At 47.9% G+C, this 20398-nt stretch overlaps 2 protein-coding genes across 2 annotated transcripts; one reads left to right on the top strand and one right to left on the bottom strand.

Moving 5' to 3' along the window:
- Positions 1 to 4010: 4010 nt before the first annotated feature.
- MRPL37 (mitochondrial ribosomal protein L37) lies at positions 4011 to 8118 on the bottom strand. Its single transcript, XM_009951861.2, has 7 exons — positions 7737 to 8118; positions 7284 to 7467; positions 6654 to 6769; positions 5942 to 6127; positions 5478 to 5635; positions 4749 to 4952; positions 4011 to 4165 (listed from the first exon to the last, which is right to left on the bottom strand). Exons 1-7 carry the CDS (start codon positions 8116 to 8118, stop codon positions 4088 to 4090), a joined length of 1308 nt encoding a protein of 435 aa, XP_009950163.2. The 3' UTR covers positions 4011 to 4087.
- Positions 8119 to 9801: 1683 nt separating this feature from the next.
- Positions 9802 to 20197, top strand: CYB5RL (cytochrome b5 reductase like). Its single transcript, XM_009952859.2, has 6 exons — positions 9802 to 9981; positions 10916 to 11064; positions 12274 to 12361; positions 15435 to 15539; positions 17239 to 17442; positions 19096 to 20197. Exons 1-6 carry the CDS (start codon positions 9805 to 9807, stop codon positions 19297 to 19299), a joined length of 927 nt encoding a protein of 308 aa, XP_009951161.2. The 5' UTR covers positions 9802 to 9804; the 3' UTR covers positions 19300 to 20197.
- The last annotated feature ends 201 nt before the right edge of the window (positions 20198 to 20398 follow it).

The raw sequence follows: 20398 nt of genomic DNA, 5'->3' as shown, positions 1-20398 counted from the left end.
GGAAAATGGTCATTCTTGCCTGCATTGGGCTGAGGATGCGCTTGCCAGACCCTCACCCTCCCTACACCCAGCCCGCCTGGCTGCAGGCAGAGTGGGGCTTTCTGGGGCTGAAAGAGGGGGGAGTGGTACTTTTTTTTTTTTTTTTTTTTTTTGCACCCTGTCCCCCAGGGTTTCCCTGTTAAGAGGCCGGAGGAGTTGACACCAGTGTGGTGATGGAGGCTGGCATTCTGTGCGCAGGTTACAGACCAGGGATACCTTGGGAGAGGAGGTGGATCCTGCTACCTCCCGCTGCTGGAGTCCTACACTGCTGGGAGGTAAGCAAGGGAGGGAAGGGACTGGAGCGTCACCTTCAAATAAAAAATTGTATGTATAGATCTATAGGCCTGCAATGGGGTCTGCTGAGGAGGCGAGTGTGGTGCAGGGTGGGTGCGTGCACCGCTGCAGGATCAAACTCAGCTCCAGGCTCTGAACCAGCTGCTGGAGATGGAGAAACCTGGGTGAAGCTGACCTGGCTCCCCGACGGGCAGCATCAGAGGCTGCTGCAGCACCTGGGGAGAGATTTGGGCTTTTTAGGTCTAGATGGGTGGATGCAAAGTGCCTGCAACGCTCCCAGGAACTGCTGTCTTGAGACTTGTTCTCTGCCTTTGACTAGTTCAGGCAGGATATGGCTGGCTGCGACTGTGCAGCTTCTTTCCCTCCTCCTTGCAGGAACATTCAAGCGTGGGCTGCGGGCTCACAGGGCTGCGAGCCATCCTGGAACTCTACTGGTCCTCGGGGAAAGCTCCCACCTGGCACCCGCAGCCACACCACTGCTGCAATTCCAAGAGCGAGAGCCGTGCAGTTGCAGAGGGGTGAGGGGGCAATGTGTTGGGTGTCCACTGGGTTTGGGAACGACCCAGAAAAATCATTGAGCCTGCAGAACCTGTTAGCATGTAATTAACAGCGGGGCTGAGCAGCGAAGCGTGTTTGCAGCCCTCACTACCTGTGCAGGTTTGTCCCTGGGTTAACGTCACAGATGTCCTCGTGCGGGGCCCACAGCCGTGCCCCAATGTGGGTTTTGGTCCAGGCAATCATGTCCCTCTGTGCTTTGCAGAAAGTAGCGTGCGGGCCTCACCCATCATTTGGAAAGGTGACCCCCAAGGGTAATTACTTGGTGCTGGTGAGGACCTCCTGCCTCCCTGGGGCCATCCCTGCCCATGCTGCCCATCTAGGCCCTGCTTGACTGCCTGGAGGAAGCAGCATTGCTGCCTGTTGCGTTTTTGTTGTGGGGTATAGAAAAGCCCTTCCCCTTGGTTCTTACTGGATTACAGGCTAATTTTACTAACCACCACCATGAGAAATGGCCAAGTTCCCTCCTCTAAACGTCACCTGAGCCAAACCTTAAGGATAATTGTCTCTCCTCTTCGTTTTCATTAAATTAAATGCAGGAGGAGGATCTGAACAACCAGGGGCTCCAGTCTGAGGATGGTGTGTACTGGCTGGCACGAGCGCAGCCCGTGGAGTTAGATTTTGCACCGGGAGCAGTTCAGAGGAAGGCAGTGTGGAGCACTGGAGCCCGGACAGCACACCGTGCATCATCCCCAGGGCAGGCTGGGGGCTAGATTCTGTGCCAGTGGCTGCAGAGCTCTCCTCTGGGCAGCCAGGCACCACTGCAGAGCTCTCCTCCAGGCAGCCAGGCACCGCCAGGCCTTCACCTCGCACTCCTGCCGCCCTGTTGTGGCATGTTCTGCTTCCCCTGCTGCCGCTCATTAAAAGTTAAAGCCTGGCTCTTGGTCAGTGCTGAGGTAACGCCATTCGTCTGCTTCATAACTTATTGATGCCAACCCAGATGTGCCTCTGTGACCCATTGTCCTGCTCTCGGTCCCACCTCCCCCAGCTGGGCTGATTCCAGCAGGTCACACTGGAGGAACAAGCAGGTGAATCAAACCACGTGTAGCATGCCTGGGAAGACCAGCGGGACACCACACACGTGTGCACAGCTGTCCGTGGAAGGGGGGCTGCCTGGCTCACAGACCTCACACCCTTACCACGATGGCCCAGCCTGAGCATCCCGTCCCAGGTTCCAAGCTGGGAGCCCTGCTCTGCCCGCTTGAGTTCCGCTCCTGGACCTCAGAGGACCTTACCCAGCACAAGGATCAGCTGCTCCTTCCAGCAACAAGCGAGTACCTCTTCCCCGCTGACCGCAGGCAGGATCAGCTGTGCCCTGAGCAAACCAGGGACATGGTCTTGCATGCCTGTGTATGGTCCCCTCATCTCAAGCAGCTTTCTGATGCCCCTTGTAACCTGCTGAAGCCCCACTGCCCTTCTGACTCTCTCACGCCTTACTGCTTCTGTTATTTTTCAAAACTGCCTTTGTTCTGCCTTCTCCCTCTCTCCCTGTGCTCCTGCTTTGTCTCTGCTCAGCCTCAGAGACAGCAGGACTCGAGCTTCGCTTAGTTTCTCCTCTTCTGCTGCCCATCCTAATAGAGATGTCCTTGTTGAGGTAAAAGCATCTGAATGGACTTTGACTCTTGCCCATGTAGCCCGTCTTCATAGATTCCCACATCTACCAGAAGCACGCAAGGCGTTTCATCTCTCCATGCCCCTGCTCCACCACAGCCACTCTTCTATTACGTTGCCTTAGCGAAACTGCTCTGCGAACGTTCATGCGGCAGCTGGCTGCCCTACTAGGTTTCTCACTCAAGACCGGTCATGACCCAAAGCTGGCAGGGCGAGGGGGCGTCAACAGTCCAAGGGCTGTTGCCTGAAGATGTTCAGCTGGGTCCGTGGGACATAGAGAGCCAACAGCCTGAGAAAGAGACATCTACCGGAACAGCTTCCACAGAGCACAAGTGTATTAAAACACGTTCCTAAATAACTGGGTGCAAATTACGGATCTGAGCAGATTTAAATCGATAAGCTGAATTAGGCATCCCTTGAGCAGGCAGAATTAACATGATTTAGATCAATGCAGCACTTACCAGATTATTTATCTTTCAAGTATTTTCTCCTAACTATTCAGGGATTTGTTAATTTAACTCACAGCTGATGCATCCCAATTTACTGGGCGCAACTGTTGATCTCAAATTTGACTAGTGAAAATCTGTCTTCTGAAACCTGCGGTGCAGAGTTGTCTGATGCATTGAGACTGGAACCCACAACTGGGGTGTTCATCCAGATGGTCAGAGAAGATCACAAAGAACAGACCAGTCTCTGACACAAGACACCGAAGCGAGATTAATTTCTTGGAAATATGCTCTTCCACACCTCAAAATAGTGCAGGCTGTCCTATTCCTTCCCATGTGCTGGAGGGTATCAGTGCAGAATTGCAAAACATTCTACATTTGGCTGGAGCTAATTTAGCCTTCATTTCACAAAAACCACACTAATCCCCCCATCTTAAAAAGAATACGCTTCCTGCTCAGTTAACTCTGTGTGGCAGGAAGAAATTCTTCCTTTGTATTTTTAGCAGCAAATACCAGCTACCAGGCACCAAAGTTTCAGGCTACATTCTACACCACTTTCCCAAAATGGATAGTTCTCTTCATCCAGGATTGGGGGATAAAAGACCTGCAGTTCTATAGATCCAACAAAGCAATCTCACCGATTAAGTGCTTTGGGAACTAAGCGCAGGGCGGCACGACACATCCCAAAGCAGCCAGGAGTAAAACAAAGTAAAAGCCAGGCAGAATGAAAAAGGCTCCTGTCTCAGGCTGCCCCCTTGAAGCTTTGTAAGTCTCTTCCCCGTACACTGCATTCAGAGGTCCTCAAAGCAACCTCGGAAAATAGGTTTGAGTCTAGCTCTGTGCAAAGGCACACCGAGAGCAGAACCTGCGCAGAGGAATAATGACTGGCTTACGTTCTTTCTAGGCAATGGTGGAAGAGTGCAGGAGGATGCATTTGATGACTCTAACTCAAATCCAGAGGTGAGCCCCCAAAATGAAAGGGTTTCTTCATGCACGCTTTAGTTTAAAAAACTTTTTACTTTCAGTAACAATATAATTTATTTTTGAAAGTAAATTAATCCACCTTTCTTTAATCATGTGATGGTTCTGGCAAAGAGAAGCAGCAGGTACAGTTGGCGAAGTATTTCCATTTGAGCTGATTTTCACACAGTTCCATGCAGATACAGTGCCAGAAACTTCTTGAATGTGTCTGGCTGAAAGCCATATATTCCAGCGGGCTTCTGCAGAGAGAAAGACACGGATGCTCAGTTTGCAGTGAAGTGATTAATGCAGACAAACAACGGCTTTAAATACGCTTGAACAAGACTTCAGACGTGGTAGCTTCCAAATCATGCTCTCCCACCTCAGGTGGATTTGTCCGTGGGCAGTTCCACTGGTAGAAATCTCAGATGGCAAAAATCCCTTTGCCCATCACACTGAGACGCCCTCCCAGCGTAACCAGGGCTGACAGCACTGCGCTCTGTTTACTCGACAGCGAAGCTGACAGTTGCATGCAAGCACTTCCCTCATCAGAGCACGAGCTGATTTTAAACAAGCGTATTATGAGCTGGTAGATTACAGATGGGGATATCTTTATGTAGGAGCTCGTATTAAGCTTGGCATGTGGCTTGCACGCTATGTGGTACATCAGCACTACAAATACTCCCTGTCAGTAACACCTGCTTAAGTAAGAACAAGGCCAGTGCCTGTGTCAGGTCCCTTCAGGTGGCCTAAAACCCGCACTGCAGCTCTACGCCAGCTCCCAAACCTCCGGCAGAGGTGAGAGGGCAGGATTTCCCAGACCATTTCCCAAGTTTTGCTCACCGTAACAACTCTTTTCTTGACTTCTGGAATACACTGGGCTTTTTCATACAGATTCTGATCAGAGTCAATCCAGACTAGATTTTTTATGCCATCGCTAGAGACAAGGTCTGTTGTATTTAACTGGAACACCATGAACTGGAAGAGCTGGCCATCTGTGCCAACGCTTTGCACCACTATTGGCTGCTCCAAAACCTTGGGATCATTCTAGGAAAGAAGGGAGGGGGGAGGAGAACATTTAAAAAGCCAGTTACTACAGAAATTGTATGAGTACTTGCTGATTCTGCATCTTCTACTTGGTTTAAAGCCAAGATTTTAATAAATGTATTGTTACCTTGCCCAGAAAATTACTCTAGTCAAACAAGTTTTGAATGTAGATTCTGTATTTTAATTAAAATTCCTCCTTCGGCCAGCAATGAAGTATCAATTTACATACGGAGCTGTGGGATGGGTTAGAGTTTTCCAGTTGAACTTACTCCCTGGTTCCTACCCATTATGACTCCAATGCGTGTTACATCACGAACACGCTCATTGCTGAGCAACAGTTTCCTGGATCAGCAGACGTCAGTAACCGTACCTGCAGGTTGGAGTTAGACCTCTGGGCTGGGAAACTCAGATCTGAAAACTACTGTAACACACCACGGCAGGGGAATCTCACAGCTCTTTCCACTAGCTGCAGCACCCGAGAAATGACAAAGCCCTAGGGAGCCAGCAGCAGTCTCCAATACGTACCCCGTACAGCACCTTAGCCTTCGCCAGCGCGTTGCCAAAAGCAAACATCAGCATTTTAGCACGAAGTTGTTCTGGTCTGAACCTGTTAGGACGAATGTTGGCTGATTCCAGGAAGAACAGAGTGTGAGGATGAGAGTAGGGATAACCATCTCTAAAACCTAAATGGCAGATAATCATGTCAGCAAACGCTCAGTAAGAGACTACACAGCCAATGTTTTCTCCTGTATCTTCAGGAACTGTTAAAGTAATTTGCCGAGATTTAAGTTCTTCTTCACAGTCCTCTTTAGACCACAATACACTTGCCACAGGTCTGGAGCGCTTGCACTGCACATGCTGTGCCCGGCTCCTCTGTCCCCTCACTCCCATACACTCCCTACCCACTGCTGTCTTGTGGAAGGGCAAGGACTCCGGGTTAACCTGAGCATTTAGTCCGACAGAGACTTACTCTTGACAGCTAGATTTACCTGTGTCGTTGAGCTCTTTGTACACATTCACTTCCTGAAGATCGATTGTAGGAGAGATGGGATAGAAGGTCTCCAGAACATGTTCTTCAGTGGCCAGTATCTCCTCCTTGGAGGCCACTGGTGGTATTTGGGCCACAGAGTTCATAAGTATTCCATTCAGGCCACGGACCTGAAGGAGAATGGATTCTGGGGAGGGAAATTAGGCTACATTCACACATTGCTGAAATAAGATTAGGGAAGGACATATGTTTCCTTTCAGGCAGCAGCATTCTATGGTGATTCTATGATTCTAACAAGTTGTTGATCTTCAGGGCTCGCTCTCTCCCCCTCACCTCCAAACTCAAATAGTAGCTCACCTGTAGGTTCTTCTTCTAAAATACCAGTGTTAATTGCTGGTGTTAGTTTCTTAACTAAACATACTTAGAAAAACAACAGTACAGATTTTGGACACAAAAAATTAAACAACCAGTTCCAAGACGCTGATTCTCTTTGCCCACCATCTCGCTGATACTGTCTAACACCCTAATAATCTCCTCAGGGCAAGTATCCTGCCATCATCCAAGGCCGCCCATGCTTACTTAAACTAAAATAATTACTTGGTTCCAGAAATCCTTTCATTTTCTTCAAGTTCTCAGCCTTAAAGCTAGCAGATTTGTTACCCCCCTTACATTAATGAAAAGAGCTAAACGCTTCCACCGTAGCAGCAACTAACCTCTTTCCCACGTAGCTGCCACCTTGTAGTTTCTAGACAACATTCTTTTAGCCAGAGAAGGATACTTCACAGACATTAACCGACATACATGTATCAAGTCTTCAAACAGTACTGGGCTTTAGAAAGAGAAAAAAAATAGTTATATAAAAAATGTGATCATAATGGCAGGCAGATGCTTCTGGGACATGAATGGTGTAACATTACTGTATGTAAAACATGTAATAACATAACATTTCCAAACACTTAACACAGATTTCAGATTAATAGCCCACACGCCAGTCCTGTTCCAAGTTGGCAGAGGTAATGCTTACCATTAGTTATTTAAAAAACTGACATTCTGCATCAGCTAGAAGTGGATCTCGAGTTGAAAACAGACCTTGGCCTGAAAGAAGCTTTAATGCAGCGTATGTGTTTACACCAGTACTACTGTTAGTATTCAGAACTGGGCTTTTTTTGTTTTGGTTGTTGTTTGTTTTACAAGCTGACAAACTGATACAACAGTAAATCCATGTATGAATTTTCTTTTGTCTTGCTAAAAACTCTGGTTCTTAAGTCACCTGCTTGATGACCAGCTTATGCTGAAGGCAGAACCACGCAGCGGGAAGTTTTTCCCTATGACCAAGGACTTACCAATAATGTTCTCTCCTGGGAGCAACTTCTGTCGTGTCCCAGAGCCGTGCGTGTGAGATCGCACGCATTATGCCCTCCTCGTGTTCCTCGAGCTGGTGAGCCGGGTTGTCAATGATGCTCAGCACCGGCGGAGGTAAGCCTTCCACCAGCTTCGTCTTGGTTAGCCACTGAGCTTGCCGAACCCCTTGAGACAAAAAACAACAGAATATTTATTACCAAGGCCGCTGGGCGGGCTGGCAACGGGCTGAGAGCGCAGTTTTAGCTCATGAGGCAGGGCGGGCTCTTCCCCCTCTGTCTTGTTTTGCACTATGCGAGGAGAAACCTTGGCTGGCGGTGAGGGCTGAGTGCTTAAACAGGCTGCGCGGCCCGGGGCAGCGTTAGGGGGACATGGAGGTGGGTGGCCCGGGCCGAGGAGGGCCAAGAGGCCCGAAGGAAGGACCCCCGGGCCGGTACCTTCCAGCAGGCGGACGCCCTGATGGCAGATGTAGCAGCCGCGCTCCTTGTAGAGCGGCATGTCCTCGTAGCGCGGTCCCCGGGAGTGCCAGGGGTCATACCAGCCGCGGTCCCAGGGCGGGAAGCGCGGCCGGGCCAGGCCAGGGACGAAGTGCTGCCGCCCCGCGTACGTGATGGTGTCCAGCTCCACCTGCTCCCGCACCGGCCGCCGCTCCACCGCCCGGGCCAGAACCTCCGGCGGCGGCCCGCGGGTGGTCCAGGGGGTGCGCGGCAGCGGCCCGCGGTGACGAGGCGGCGCCGGGCAGATACGGATGCCGCGGGTGAGGGTGCCGCGGCCCCGCGCCGCAGCCACCCGCCTCAGCGCCATCGGCCTCAGCGCCATCGGCCCCGCCACCATCCTCCTGCCGTCACCTCAAAGGCCGCCCGCCGCCATCTTAGCGCGCGCGGCACGGCGGGAGCGCAGCAGCCGTGCACACCCCCCTCCTCCCCCCCCCAATGACTGGCGGCGGCGGCGGCCAATGGCGAACAGGCACCTCGCGGTCAGGGAGGGTCGGCAAATGGCCTGGAGGCTGCGGGGCGGGGCGGCGGGTGAAAGGCAGGGGCCAAGTTGGTAAGTCGGGAGGCGGGCGAGGGAAGGCGGTTCCTCTCTTGCGGGGTGGGCTGGGGGGAGCAGTTGCGAGAGTGGCCCTTGGCGGGCAGGGGCAGGGGCAGGGGCAGGGGCAGGGGCAGGGGCAGGGGCAGGGGCAGGGGCAGGGGCAGGGGCAGGGGCAGGGGCAGGGGCAGGGGCCTGGCGGGGCCTGTGCACCCGCTGTGTGTGGGCCTGGGCCTGGGCCCGGGCCCCGGCGTGGGCCCTCACGGGGTCGGGGCCGCTCTGCCTGCGGGGCGGTGTGCCCAAGGCCCCGGGCACGCACAGTAAGTGCTCGAAATTCTAGAAACGTGGCCAGCCTGGAGGCTGGGGGCTCCGGGCTCCACCCGCGACCTGGTCGAGGTCGTGTGTCCCCCCGCACCTTAGAGTCCCCCAGACCCGCTCAGGGGGCACAGAACCGGCGGCCGCTGTGGAAGGCAGGACCGCTTGCCTGTTGGTCCTCTCTTCTTTCTCCCCGCCCTGCCCCGTAACGTTAGAATAAGTGTATTTGTTTTGCAGGAGTGAAGGTTAGTTAATTAATTCATCTTGAAAACGAAGCTGCTCTAAGTGCTAAGTGTTCTGTTCCTCAGCCATGTCACCCGTGGCTTTATAATTTCCTTTGGACCTCTTTTTGTTTAAATGATACAGTTACAAATGCATTGGGAACGGCATTAAGCCAACCATTGTGTAAAAATAGCAGATTCCCTGAGAGGTCTGCATCGTGCTTTTGGTTTGAGCATTTGGTAGGTACAGCTGTGTCTGAAGCTGTAAGTGGTAAGGGATAAAAATCACACTGCCGGTGCTTCTTGCTATTTGCTACATATCTGCCTTTAAAGCTAGGCTCAAATCTACTTATAACCAAAGTGTTCTTTTGCTTGCCTGTGACTTTACCACATTTGCCTCTAGTCTCTTTGCTTTAAACCCCACTTCCATCTCACTGCCCTCCTGCCATTTTAAAGCTGTGCTCTGGCAGGCCCTGTCTTGGTGGTTGGCGTTCATTATCCATTCTCCTGGACCAAGCTGCAGATTTTTAAGATGTTTCTGCTCCAGCTGACCAAGCTACTCTTGTAGGAAGTGACCATGGCAGAACGAGCAGGAGTAAGGGTGTGCCTGCTGCTGAAGGTAGTTTTGGCTGGGCAGCCAGGCTGAGAAGCAGAGCCTGAGGTTGGGCTGGGGTCTGCTGTGCAGCTCTGGGATGGTGGCTGTGATATCTGGCATTCCTGCACCAGACGATGCAGAGGCAGAGAGCACTTCAGCAAAAGTGGAGCATTGCAGGCACTAGATTGTGTCGCAGGTTTTCGGTTTTCCAAGTCCGCCGAGGTACACATGCAAGATACTCAAGAGAAATTTTCTCAGTTCTACTCCAAATAATGCTCAGCTGATGAGCACGTGCTGCTCTTCATTGTGCTGGTTTTGATGCAGGGCTTGTGTTTTTTTCAGACAATGAGTGGAAATGAGCATGACTGGTTGGCTCTTAAACCCCAGGAACCTTCTCCATCCCAGTGCTGCGGCAGCGGCTGCAAACCCTGCATCTACGATGTGTATGAGAAGGAACTTGCACAATGGGAGAGGGCCAAAGCAAAACAAGACAAAAGCTTCCTCATGGAAAAGAAGGAGCAGGTCAATTTATCTTCATCACATCCTACAGCCTGTGCTTTGATCGTACTTGTTAGCGTGTGGGGTTGTGGTGCTGGGCAAGGGATGCAGCAATAGATTAAAGCGGTGCCTTAAGAGAAGGCTGTAAATGCAATTCCCTAAACTCTGCCTTCACAGCCACCCTCCCCCTTGCCCGCTCTCTCCCTGCTGTAATGTGATTTTCCAAGCTTCGAGTTCGCCCTGGTGTCACATTACAGCCCTGGAACTGCAGCTTCTCCTTGCTGGGGTCCCCCAGCCAGCCAGAGACAGCCTCTCTGGGAAGAGGGACTGAGTGAAAGGTACAAAGAATCACAGTTTTCCCTGACAGTTTCCTCCGAGAAGCTCTGTATTCATGACCTTTTTCATCTTTTCCTGATTTTTAGACTCTTGTTTTGAGGATGAAAAAAGCTGCATTGTGTGTGGTGGAGTAGTTGTCTTCAGAGCATAATTTTAAGCTTGTCAGTGCCCTTTTACGTAAGATTAACTATACTGGGTCAGGCAGAAATGATCAGCCTTGAAACAGCTAACAGTATTTCCTATTCAGAGTGGTCATCAGTAGGTTTCAAAGTTGTGCCCAAAGCAGCGCTCACCTCTTTTAGCGGTTTTATTTGTTTGTTTCCAGACTTGAGAAAATGATTGCAGTGAGTCGTAATAGGATGACCTTGCTGTAAAGGTGTAAAAAAATGTAATTTTAAAAAAGGTGTGGGGGGGAAGCAAGATCCCAAAGTGTGTGCCGCAGAACATCATAATGAATCAGCAGAGAGCTGAAATTTGCGCTGGGCCTCAGCATTTAATACGCATTCTTCTGGAGGCCTGAGTATCTCTGGCACTAAATTAGCACACACGTTTGCTTCCAAAGAAAAATGAAATAATAAAAGACACCATCTAACCAAGTAATTATTTATTGTTGTTCTTGCAGAGCAGTAATTCAGAACTGAATCCAGATACATTTACTGCATTCAACATAAGCTCAGTGGAGCAGCTAACAGAGGACACCTACCAGTACAGATTTGAATTACCGGGAAATAGCAGTCTGCGATTGAGTTTAGGACAACATATCGTGTTAAGGTATTGTTCTCTGTGCTAGTTAAACAGTCTGCATTATGTAACCTAATACGTAGGTTTTTGTCAATAGACAAAGGCTTCATACCAGGCAAGTCATAATTTCTATACCTCCACAATGGCACAGATGAAAGAACTTGTGAGCTCGCTAGCTCTGCTAATTTTAGGGTAAAAGCCATTCCAAAGCTGCATTTTTCTTCAGCATTATCCTTGCATCAGTGGGTCAGAAAGAACTAGGTGTGATTAAGAGAATCCATTTGCAGAAAGAAAGACTCAAAGAATAGATGTTACAACAGATGATTTACTCCAGCATGCTGGAATGAAGGCAATGAGCTGTACTTACCCTAGACCTCAGTATTTTAGGCCCTGTATCTTGGGGTAACTCAGCACCCGGGGTGTAACCCCCAGCAGTGTCTGGGCATTTCCTGACTGATTTCTGACAAAACAATCCTCCTGTGTAGTTTATTGCTTGCCAGAAAGGGGCCCCTTGGGAAAAGTTTTATGTCTTTCTCAGCCATCTGTGGTGATCATTGCCAGATAGAAAAAGTTGTGTTATGATGCCATTGATCTGTATCTGTTGACGTTATTTGTACATTAACAGCTGATGCGTACAGTTGACTGGCTGCTGAAAGTACACGATTCTCCCTTCAGCCATCTCTCGTAATGCAGCAGAGGAAAAGCTTTGGTCACTTCGATCAACTGCTGTAGTCAGTAGTAAAGAGCAGGGTGGATATATTCTATGGAAAGAGAAGACCTACAGGAAAACGCGGTGTGTATTGACAAGAGCTCAGGTCAAGGCTGTGCCCTCGCTGTCGTTATTTAATTACCAGATGCTGTCCGAACACAGAAGGGAAAGCAGACCCCAGCCCAAAAGGGACAGCAAACTTAACCGTGAAAGCATTTTGTCTCCTCTTTGCCACTCTTGCACGTTCAGCTGCTTCTCAAAAAACGGCTCAAACGTCCTTCCAGGGGTGTATCCAAGAGCTGAGCGTATGGTGCAGCTGGGGCCACTACCAGGAAAACAAAAGGTGCATTTAGCCATTACGTTCCCCCTGGATTTTTACCTCTGGAAGGGAAATGTTTTGCATCTGTGCACAGGCTGGGCCACTGGGAAGAGGACCTGCTGTCTCCCTCGTCTCCCCAGAGAACTGCAGAAGTTTAGTAATACCAGTCAATGACCCAAGTCACAGTGGGTTCCTGTATTTCTCTCCTCAGAGGAGTGGTGAATGGTTTGGAGGTCCAGCGAGCCTATACTCCGATTAGCCCAGGGAATGCAGAAGGGTACTTTGAAGTTTTAATGAAAGTAAGTAAGCCTGTACAATATGGATTGGAGTCTAAGGTGCCGGGGACTATGTCTTCTTTAGGAACCAAGCATGCTGTCAGCACTTCAAGCGAGACTCTCTCAAATCCCTTGTGGACTGTTTCTGTGGTGTTTTGAAGCAGTTGTGTTTTGTGGAGAAAAATTGCAGTTTTTCCCACAAAACTGAAAGCAGAGGAACATGACACACAAACAAGTGCTTTGCAGCATAAGCCCTGTTAAGCATTTGGGAGAGCCTTGCAGGAGCCCTGGGGTCACCAGTGCAGAAAGAGGTGCCCATTCCACTTCCCCGATTTTGTTCAGCCTTTTTAATCTGTCTTTGAATTCACACCTGGTTGTCAGCCTAGTTGAACCACTGGTTTTGGTAAGTCTGCCCCACCGTTACCCTCCTCCCTGTATTTTTCCTTAAGAACACTCCTCTGAAGATTTTTTCATTTTGTTTAAAAATGTAGCCAGACAGTAGGCAGCTGTTTCTGGTTTGCAGGCAGGGCTCTGGAGCTGCCTGCAGTCTGAGAAGGTCCCCATGTCCCACGGGCACAGGCTGCACCTGTCAGGATGGATGGGGGAGCAGAGCCCCATTTTGGATGTTTTGGCCCTTCTAGAGGCCACCACAAAATGCTGGTTCCATTCAAAAGGATTTTATAGGAGAGCTTGGCTGGAAATTTGTCTGAATAAAGTCTGCAAGACCCTCGAAAATTATTACTTTGTGTGGAGAATATCAAATTGAAGATTTTTCCAGTACTGCATTTGTATGTCACTAGTGATTACTCAGGGCAGACACAGGCTTCAGTATAGGTGTGAAACTCAGAGTGCTGGGTGGCTTGCAGAGAATGACCCCTTGTCCTCTGCCTGTCGTCCAGGATTTCACATTTTGGGATTTATTATGCATTGTACGTTCGAACACAAACCCTGTTCTTTAGAAAAGCATACAGCTTCTGTAGGACACCTGTGGGAGGGTCATTTCACCATTCTTGTAGCAATTGGTGTGTGGTAAGGGAGAGAAATGTTACGTTTGAGTTGCATTAATAGGATACGTTCACAGGATGACTGTGAAATTTCATGTATACTTGCTTATTACTCACAGGTTTTGCATTTCAATAATAATAGTAATGATTGTAATGATACCTTTCCTTTATGTAGAACCTTTCATCCCCAAGGGAGCTATAGTTATGCTCTGGCAGTGACAAAAGAGGTTGGTAACACCCAGTGTAAAGCAGCCGTTTTTATACCTCACCCTGTAGGTTGTGGTATTTCACACTATTCAGGCAATTTTGGAAAGTACTATATTATTATTATTACTATGCAATCCAAGCACTGTTCAAACCCTTCTGTCTCCTGTTATTATAGCATTGCATTTGTGATACTACAGTTAAGAGTGAGAGACTTGCCGTTTACGGAGTATAACCCTCTTTTTGAGTGATTTTATAATGTTAGGGTTTCTCTCCATGTAAAACTGGGTGTAGAAGATTTCCCCCAGGAGATAATTTTTTTTCTTTTTATTTAGAAAAATTCATTTTAAACCCTCTTAATCACTTCTGACTTCAGTTTTTGGAAATGATTTTGGTGAAAGAAAGACTGGTTTAGTTTCCATTACCCTGATCCATTTGGAATAGGCAGTAAGTGGGGCTGACTTTTCTGCAGGTTTGCATAGATATTTGGAGAAGGTAGGTATAAAATACTGCTCCTTTGCAGCAACTGTACACTCTGTATGAGACTTAGTACCTGCCCAGAGCCCTCTTAATGTAAAATGTTTCTGACAGTAGCTCAAAGCCTGGATATGTGTGTGTTAGTTTACCTTTTGAATGTAACAACTGGTGCTGATAGTTCTTGAGGTATCCTGAGTGAGGTTGTTAGGAGGGGAGGAGCATCTATGTTTATTAGCTAACACTGCTTGCAAGCGCACTTTTTCTTAGCTGGTTCACCAATTTCATCTGCCTGCAGTGCAGCTTGGTGGCCAGCCAAGGCACTGGGGTGTGGAACTGGGCTTCAGTCCAATGTGTGTGCAGAAAATACCCCAAAATACGCTGCTTTCATGTGGACTGGAATCTTCGAGGGCTTATATCACATCTCATCTTTTGACCCTTGGTTGTGTTGCTCTTCCTGAGGCTTACTAGTGGCATCGCCTCTGTGCAAGACCAGTTGTCTGCTGCTGCTGTTGGGCTTATCTGCTCTTGCTGCTTGGACCAGCTCTTGTTCTCTGGCCAGATCCCACAGACTGTGGCCGTTCTGGGAGTGTTTGTTCTCATAACCGTAAACCGGTCACACGTGTAAGACATACGTATCCACATAGCAGCAAGACTGATTGGGTGAGCCCTTCATTTTCCAGCCTCTCCTTGCGTCGCTGTTTCTGGCAAGCACTGACCTTTCCTCATCAGTCACGAGCAGGGTTAGCATTCCTGCAGGCAGAAGCCTAGATAATATTGCTTGTGCCTGGTAGAAAGTCAGGCAGATTTTGCTAGTGTTTTTCTTCCATGAGGCCCATATTAACTTATTATTTTTGAAAATGTGAAGGCATCCCTTAGCATCCAGATGATCAGTTCTGAAAACAAGAGTTTTATAAATGAGAAACCTGACTTTGGGTCACTAATTGTATCAACACAGCATCTGGGAGACTGAAATAAAGCAAGAGCTATGCAGTGTTTATGTAACTATCAGTACCCAGAGGGCATTTCCAGACCACATACCCTGAGATTTGGAGAACGCTTGAAGGCTTGGACTGTGCTTTGCATTCAAGACACTCTTCTCTGTGTGCTTTGTAAGCAAGAACTCTGATAAGCTTTTTCCAGTTTTGGAAATTCAGACTGTATGAGAGTGGGTTGTGTTTACATTATAGTCAAGCTGGAATGGATCCAATATGATTTGGTTTAAATGTCTTTGTTTTGGGTATAACTTTGAGTTGTTTTTCAAATAGAATGATCTTTCTTTCTTTTTAAATGCATGAAATGTTTTTTTGTCCCCTTCTTGTTTAAATGTAGATAACTTTATAATTGACTTTAAGCTGGGAAACCTTCCAAGAGAGTATAATTATTCTTTTCTTTTGTGCAATGTTTTTTATTAGTGCTATGAAGCTGGGCTAATGTCACAATACATAAAAACGTGGAAAAAAGGAGACATGGTCTTTTGGCGTGGGCCGTTTGGAGGGTTCCCATATCAACCTAATAAGGTTAGTTCCCTAAGAGACGTAGGATGTTTCAGTTTGTGGCAGGTAGCTTTGTTTAATACTCCAAAGGGAAGACATCGATTTGATTACTGTTTTCATTATTATTTTCGGGACTTCCTGGGTTACTGTATGGGGCTACGGCATTAGCAGTCAAGTGGAGAAATTACACTGTATTGAACTGCAGAATATTTAGAAAGGAAGAGGAGAGGGAGGTGGATGGGAGACTGGAAAATATTAGCAAGGCTCTCTGTTCATCACTTGTATTAGAAGGTCCTGATGCGTTTAACAAAGGGAACTTATTTTGCACCAACAATGAGCGTGGGTCGGGTTTTGCCTTGTTTGAACCACATTGCTGCTTTGTGAGTGTGCACGAGCGAAGGGAAGGTGTTGATCTTTTTCTGTCTTGGGTATTCCCTGAACTCTGGCAGCTCCAGTGAGGTGTCGCATCACCTGGCCACTCTGCAAATGTTGATCCCACCTGCTGATACCGGGCTCACGGCAAAGGAAGGCAGATCCAGTTTCAGGGAAAGGCTTCTCGCACATACTAATTCAGTTACTTAATTCTGACCTTTCAAATGAGGAGCAAAATTGAAACACTGGTCATTAAGATCCCAAAGCCTGGGGGGTTTTCCCTCCTTTTTTTTTTCCCCCCCAACAAAAATAAGGCTGTAAAATCCCAGTGGCTGAGCTCCATGCAGAGCAATTGTGTTCTGCTTCCTGAAATACTCTGCCTGCTGTTTCAGGCTACTGTTCCCTTCTCTTCTTAAAAGCTTCCAGATAATCATTTGGGGCAGAACATAGTAGTCATGCCTAGAAGTGGCTGCGTTCAGGGGCTGTCTGGGAGATCTGTGTACATGCAGTTTGCAAAGCATCTGAGCAATCTTTAAGACAACTTGCTGTAGAAGAACTGTTTATTATTTAGGAGGTATAACGTGCATCCTGAACATTAGTTTCATAGTAAAATTTTGTTATCTGTATTTGCTGTCAGAAGACTAGGACTCGGATTCAAGCAGATCAGATCCATTCACAATAAACTGCCCAGTCAAAAGAGAGCACAAGCAGCCTCTGAGGGCTCAACAGGGGCTTAAGTCCCAGTTCTGGCATTGGTGAACTGGCTGGAAGCTGAGGAAGGCACTGGGAACCTCCTGTCCTCCTCTGCACAGCACTTTACTGCCTGGACAGCCTTATTGTGGGTAGAGTGAACGTCCTCCCTTGCGAGTGGGAAGCACTATGTGCTGCTGGTAGCTCTTTGAGAAAAGTGAGATAATGCATCAGGAAGATATGTGGATCAGGATGGAGAAGAAGCTGTTTCCTCCAGAGATCATTCAACATTGTACTTTGCAGCATCCAAGATAAACGCAGAGATCATTTCCAGTGGGAAAATGACACACAGTAGGTCAGCAAAGTGCACTGCAGAATTGAAACTGAAATATAAATTAGCTGAAATCAAGGCTAAAGTCAGGATAAATGTTTATATTTGGGTAAAATACAGTTTTGTTAGATTTGATATATAAACCCTGAAAGTGCTATCTGTAATCCTTTGCAGAAAAATACATTCTGAGATTTGAATGTCTTTCATGACCTTCTGATACGTTCTCTCTCGAGGGACCCTTTCCCGCTGTGGCAGCAAGGAGGAACTGACAATGAGTACACCCGTTTCCAGTCACCACAGCTCATTCAAAATTTTCTGGTTTGTTGTTAGCATGGAGAGCTCCTCATGCTGGCGTCTGGTACCGGCCTTGCACCAATGCTTCCCATCCTCCAGTCCATAACAGACGACGAAGAGGATGAAACCTTTGTAACTCTCGTTGGCTGCTTCCGTACCTTTGACAAAATTTATCTGAAACCTCTTCTCCAGGATCTGGCTCGATACTGGAACATCAGAATATTTTACGTCCTAAGCCAGGTAAATAAATGGTTGTGAAGTGTGTTTGTGTGAGGGTTCTGTGTACTGGATGAGCCTCTGCTTCCTCTGTTCTTCTGTCAGCGTGATCTTAGTTCTTTCCTGGTCATCGAGGGTATTTTGTCATCCAGTAGCTGCTGTTGTGAAATCTGCTGTATACTCCCACACTGCTACCGGTCTGGAGAATTTCGGGGACGCAGCTGTCACTGCTTGTTCCCCTTTACCTCCTTGGTAGCTGTTCTGTTGGGATGGACTCACTGATTCTTAGTCACTGTTGATTATTCCCCCCCACTTCAGATGGTTGTTGTTGCACCTCAACATTTGTGCAAACAAAACTTGGCTCTGGGAGACTCACAGCAAATGAACTATTTCTTCTTTCCTCATACCAGTGCCTTAATCTATCCTTATCTTCCATTCATTGCTCATGGCTAGAGCTCTCTTCTTCTGGTATGTTAGCGCCAACTTCCCAGCAATTATTTTTCCCAGCTGACCCATTTTTAAACTTCTTAAAGTTGTTTCCCCCTCTGTAAAATTACTTTTTCTGCCAAGTCCATGGGATGAGGGCATACCTCTCAGTGGTCTTACATTTTGAGCAGTCTTTCATTTCCATTTGGTCCCAAAGTTGCCTGTGTTCTGCACAGATTTGGTAGTTGAAAATTATTTCCCTGAGAAATGAGGATTCATTGCAGGGAGGATATAGAAAGAATTATTTATGCTAAGGGAATGAATCCCATTGCATTTTTAGTTTCTCAGATGAATCATTTTTTGTATCTCTCATGGTGGATCTGCCTCATACATTATGTTCTACATATGGCCTCAGCAAGATGAGGTTGGGTATAGAGAAAAGTGCTTGTGAATTAGGTACCCCCTTGGCTACTTTATAGGGGCGTAACTGGTGATTGTCCCTGGTGACTTAGCTTAAATACCCTTTTCAGGACAGTGCTGTCTCAAGAGCGTGAGGAGGTCTTCAAATTCAGTCAGCGAAGGGCAAGAAACATGACCCCTGTCAATACTGTCTGCCCCGTGTGTACATCTCTCCCTTTCTTCTCTTCTCTTAGCAGGTTTGTTGTGGTCCAGCACTGACTCGTGCATCCTCCCTTTTAGGTTTATATGTCTGTCTGTCCGTCTGAGTATTTCTCTCTGCTGCCTGTCACCACCACATCAGAGCACCTTCTGCTTCTCATTAATAGCAGCAGAGGGGTCCCCACTGGGCCTAACATCATGGGATCTAATATTTCTCGTGGGATCAGAGCTGTGTCTGGAGCAGGGCTGGCTTCTTTTAGTTTTGGTCCAGGGAGATGGGACTGAAAGAGGCGATAGAGAGGAGTAGACTTGGGATTTAGGACTTGGGAATAGAAAAGGCACAGTGGGAAGTGATTCTCCAAGGAGAAGGTTCTGCCGTGGCTTTTAGCAATAGTTACGCTCTGGTTTTGTTCAGTCTGCTCTGAATGAGTGGCTAGGTCTCATGACAGGGAAAGATTTGATCTGGGCTTTGGAAGAGGAATGTAGCTCTCAGGATGGGTCAGTTCTACCCAGGTGGAGTCCCAAGGGTGACCAACGTGCTGTGCAGTACTCTGAGGGGAAGAGGGAGATTTGGCTGTAAGCAATCAATTGTCCTTTTTAACATGTCACACTGTAAACCTTTTGTCTTTTCAGGAAACATCACTGGAAAACCTTCCTTGGAGCTATCAGGAAAACACATACACCGGTCGTCTCAATGAAGACTTGATGAAAATGATAATAAATTCTTGTCGAAGAAAGCCATTTGTATTAATTTGCGGCTCTTCTGCATTCAGTGAAGATATGAGTAGATATTTGAAAGCTGCAGGAATCGAAGAAAATTCCTGGTTTGTGTTTTAGCAGGATATTCCTGACCTAAAAAAATCTTAAGCCGAGACTTGGACATCCTTGTTTCTCTGCAGACGTTGCTCAAATTCAGTCTTCTCCGTAGACTGAGTCCCTTGTGCATTGACTTTCACAGGCCTTTGGATCAAATATTTGTCTCCAGTATGATTTTCACTCTTGAGAACATTTCAAGGATCCGATGCCACTCCAGAGTAGCTGCTATGATCACCCATGCCTTGGAGAATGGCACGGTAATATTGATGGAAGTCTTCACGTGCAATTTTAAGAGAGATTTCTTTAAAAAAAAAAAAAAAAAAGCACCCAAATACACAGCTCTGCTGCAGTATGAAGACCAGTGACTTTGCAGTCCATGTTAGTCTGCAGTGGTGTTGTGCCCTGTTAGATGTCCAGAGGAGAGATTTGATCCTCAAGAAGAAGTCTGTCTGGCCAAGGGAACAGCAGAGCACTGGCCCAGCACTCTGGAGTCCATGGGGTTCATTTCGGTTGTGTCATTGTCTTGCTGGGTGATGCCAGGCAAGTCACTTGAACCTGTGTGCCCCATTATACACTAATACAGAGAAGAAGGTACTGATCTCCTCTGGAAAGAGCCTTTCCAACCATGGACAGAAAAGGCTGTACAAGGGGATGGAATTCTACGTGATGCCCGCTGAGGACATCACTGAGGATGTAGGCAGGCGGTCCTGCTGCCCTAGCACGGCCTGCCCTGCCTACCCTGATCCTTAACCCTTGTGATGCTGCCTGGGGAGAGAAAGAGCATGTCCTAACACTCTGGCTGAGAAAGCACCCAGGTTGTAGCTGCTGTCTATCAGGGAGGATGGTGATTTGCTTTCCATGTCCCCTAAGTGTTGTATAATAACCATGGTTCATTAAATTGAACCTCTTTTCAACTAAACAGCTGTTTCTTTTTGTCACAGGACTCTCAGAGGTGCCCGAGGCATACAAGAACCCCACTTGAGGAGTGAAAACTTCATGGGGCTTTGCTGGGGCACTCCCCCCCAGGGCTGGGGGCAGAGCCAAGGGCCTGCCCTGGGGGATGGCAGCCCCATGGTTGCCCTGGCACAGCACCCAACCTGATTGTCATGTTGGGAGGAAG

The sequence above is a fragment of the Leptosomus discolor genome, chromosome 3 (assembly GCF_034619465.1).
Source record: "Leptosomus discolor isolate bLepDis1 chromosome 3, bLepDis1.hap2, whole genome shotgun sequence".
NCBI classification, from domain to species: Eukaryota; Metazoa; Chordata; class Aves; order Leptosomiformes; family Leptosomidae; genus Leptosomus; species Leptosomus discolor.
Note: the sequence above shows the minus strand (reverse complement) of the source record. Positions and strands in the feature narration are given on the sequence as shown.

What these genes read in the sequence shown, in the direction of transcription:
- CYB5RL (XM_009952859.2), top strand. Translation starts at nt 9,805, where the DNA reads ATGAGTGGAAATGAGCATGACTGGTTGGCTCTTAAACCCCAGGAACCT. An exon ending in GGACAACATATCGTGTTAAG is followed by an intron (nt 11,065 to 12,273) that starts GTATTGTTCTCT and finishes TTCTCTCCTCAG; the next exon opens with AGGAGTGGTGAATGGTTTGG. An exon ending in TATTTTACGTCCTAAGCCAG is followed by an intron (nt 17,443 to 19,095) that starts GTAAATAAATGG and finishes TTGTCTTTTCAG; the next exon opens with GAAACATCACTGGAAAACCT.
- MRPL37 (XM_009951861.2), bottom strand. Translation starts at nt 8,118, where the DNA reads ATGGCGCTGAGGCCGATGGCGCTGAGGCGGGTGGCTGCGGCGCGGGGC. An exon ending in GGCAGCTACGTGGGAAAGAG is followed by an intron (nt 6,128 to 6,653) that starts GTTAGTTGCTGC and finishes TTCCCTCCCCAG; the next exon opens with AATCCATTCTCCTTCAGGTC. An exon ending in CAAAGAGCTCAACGACACAG is followed by an intron (nt 5,636 to 5,941) that starts GTAAATCTAGCT and finishes TCTGCCATTTAG; the next exon opens with GTTTTAGAGATGGTTATCCC.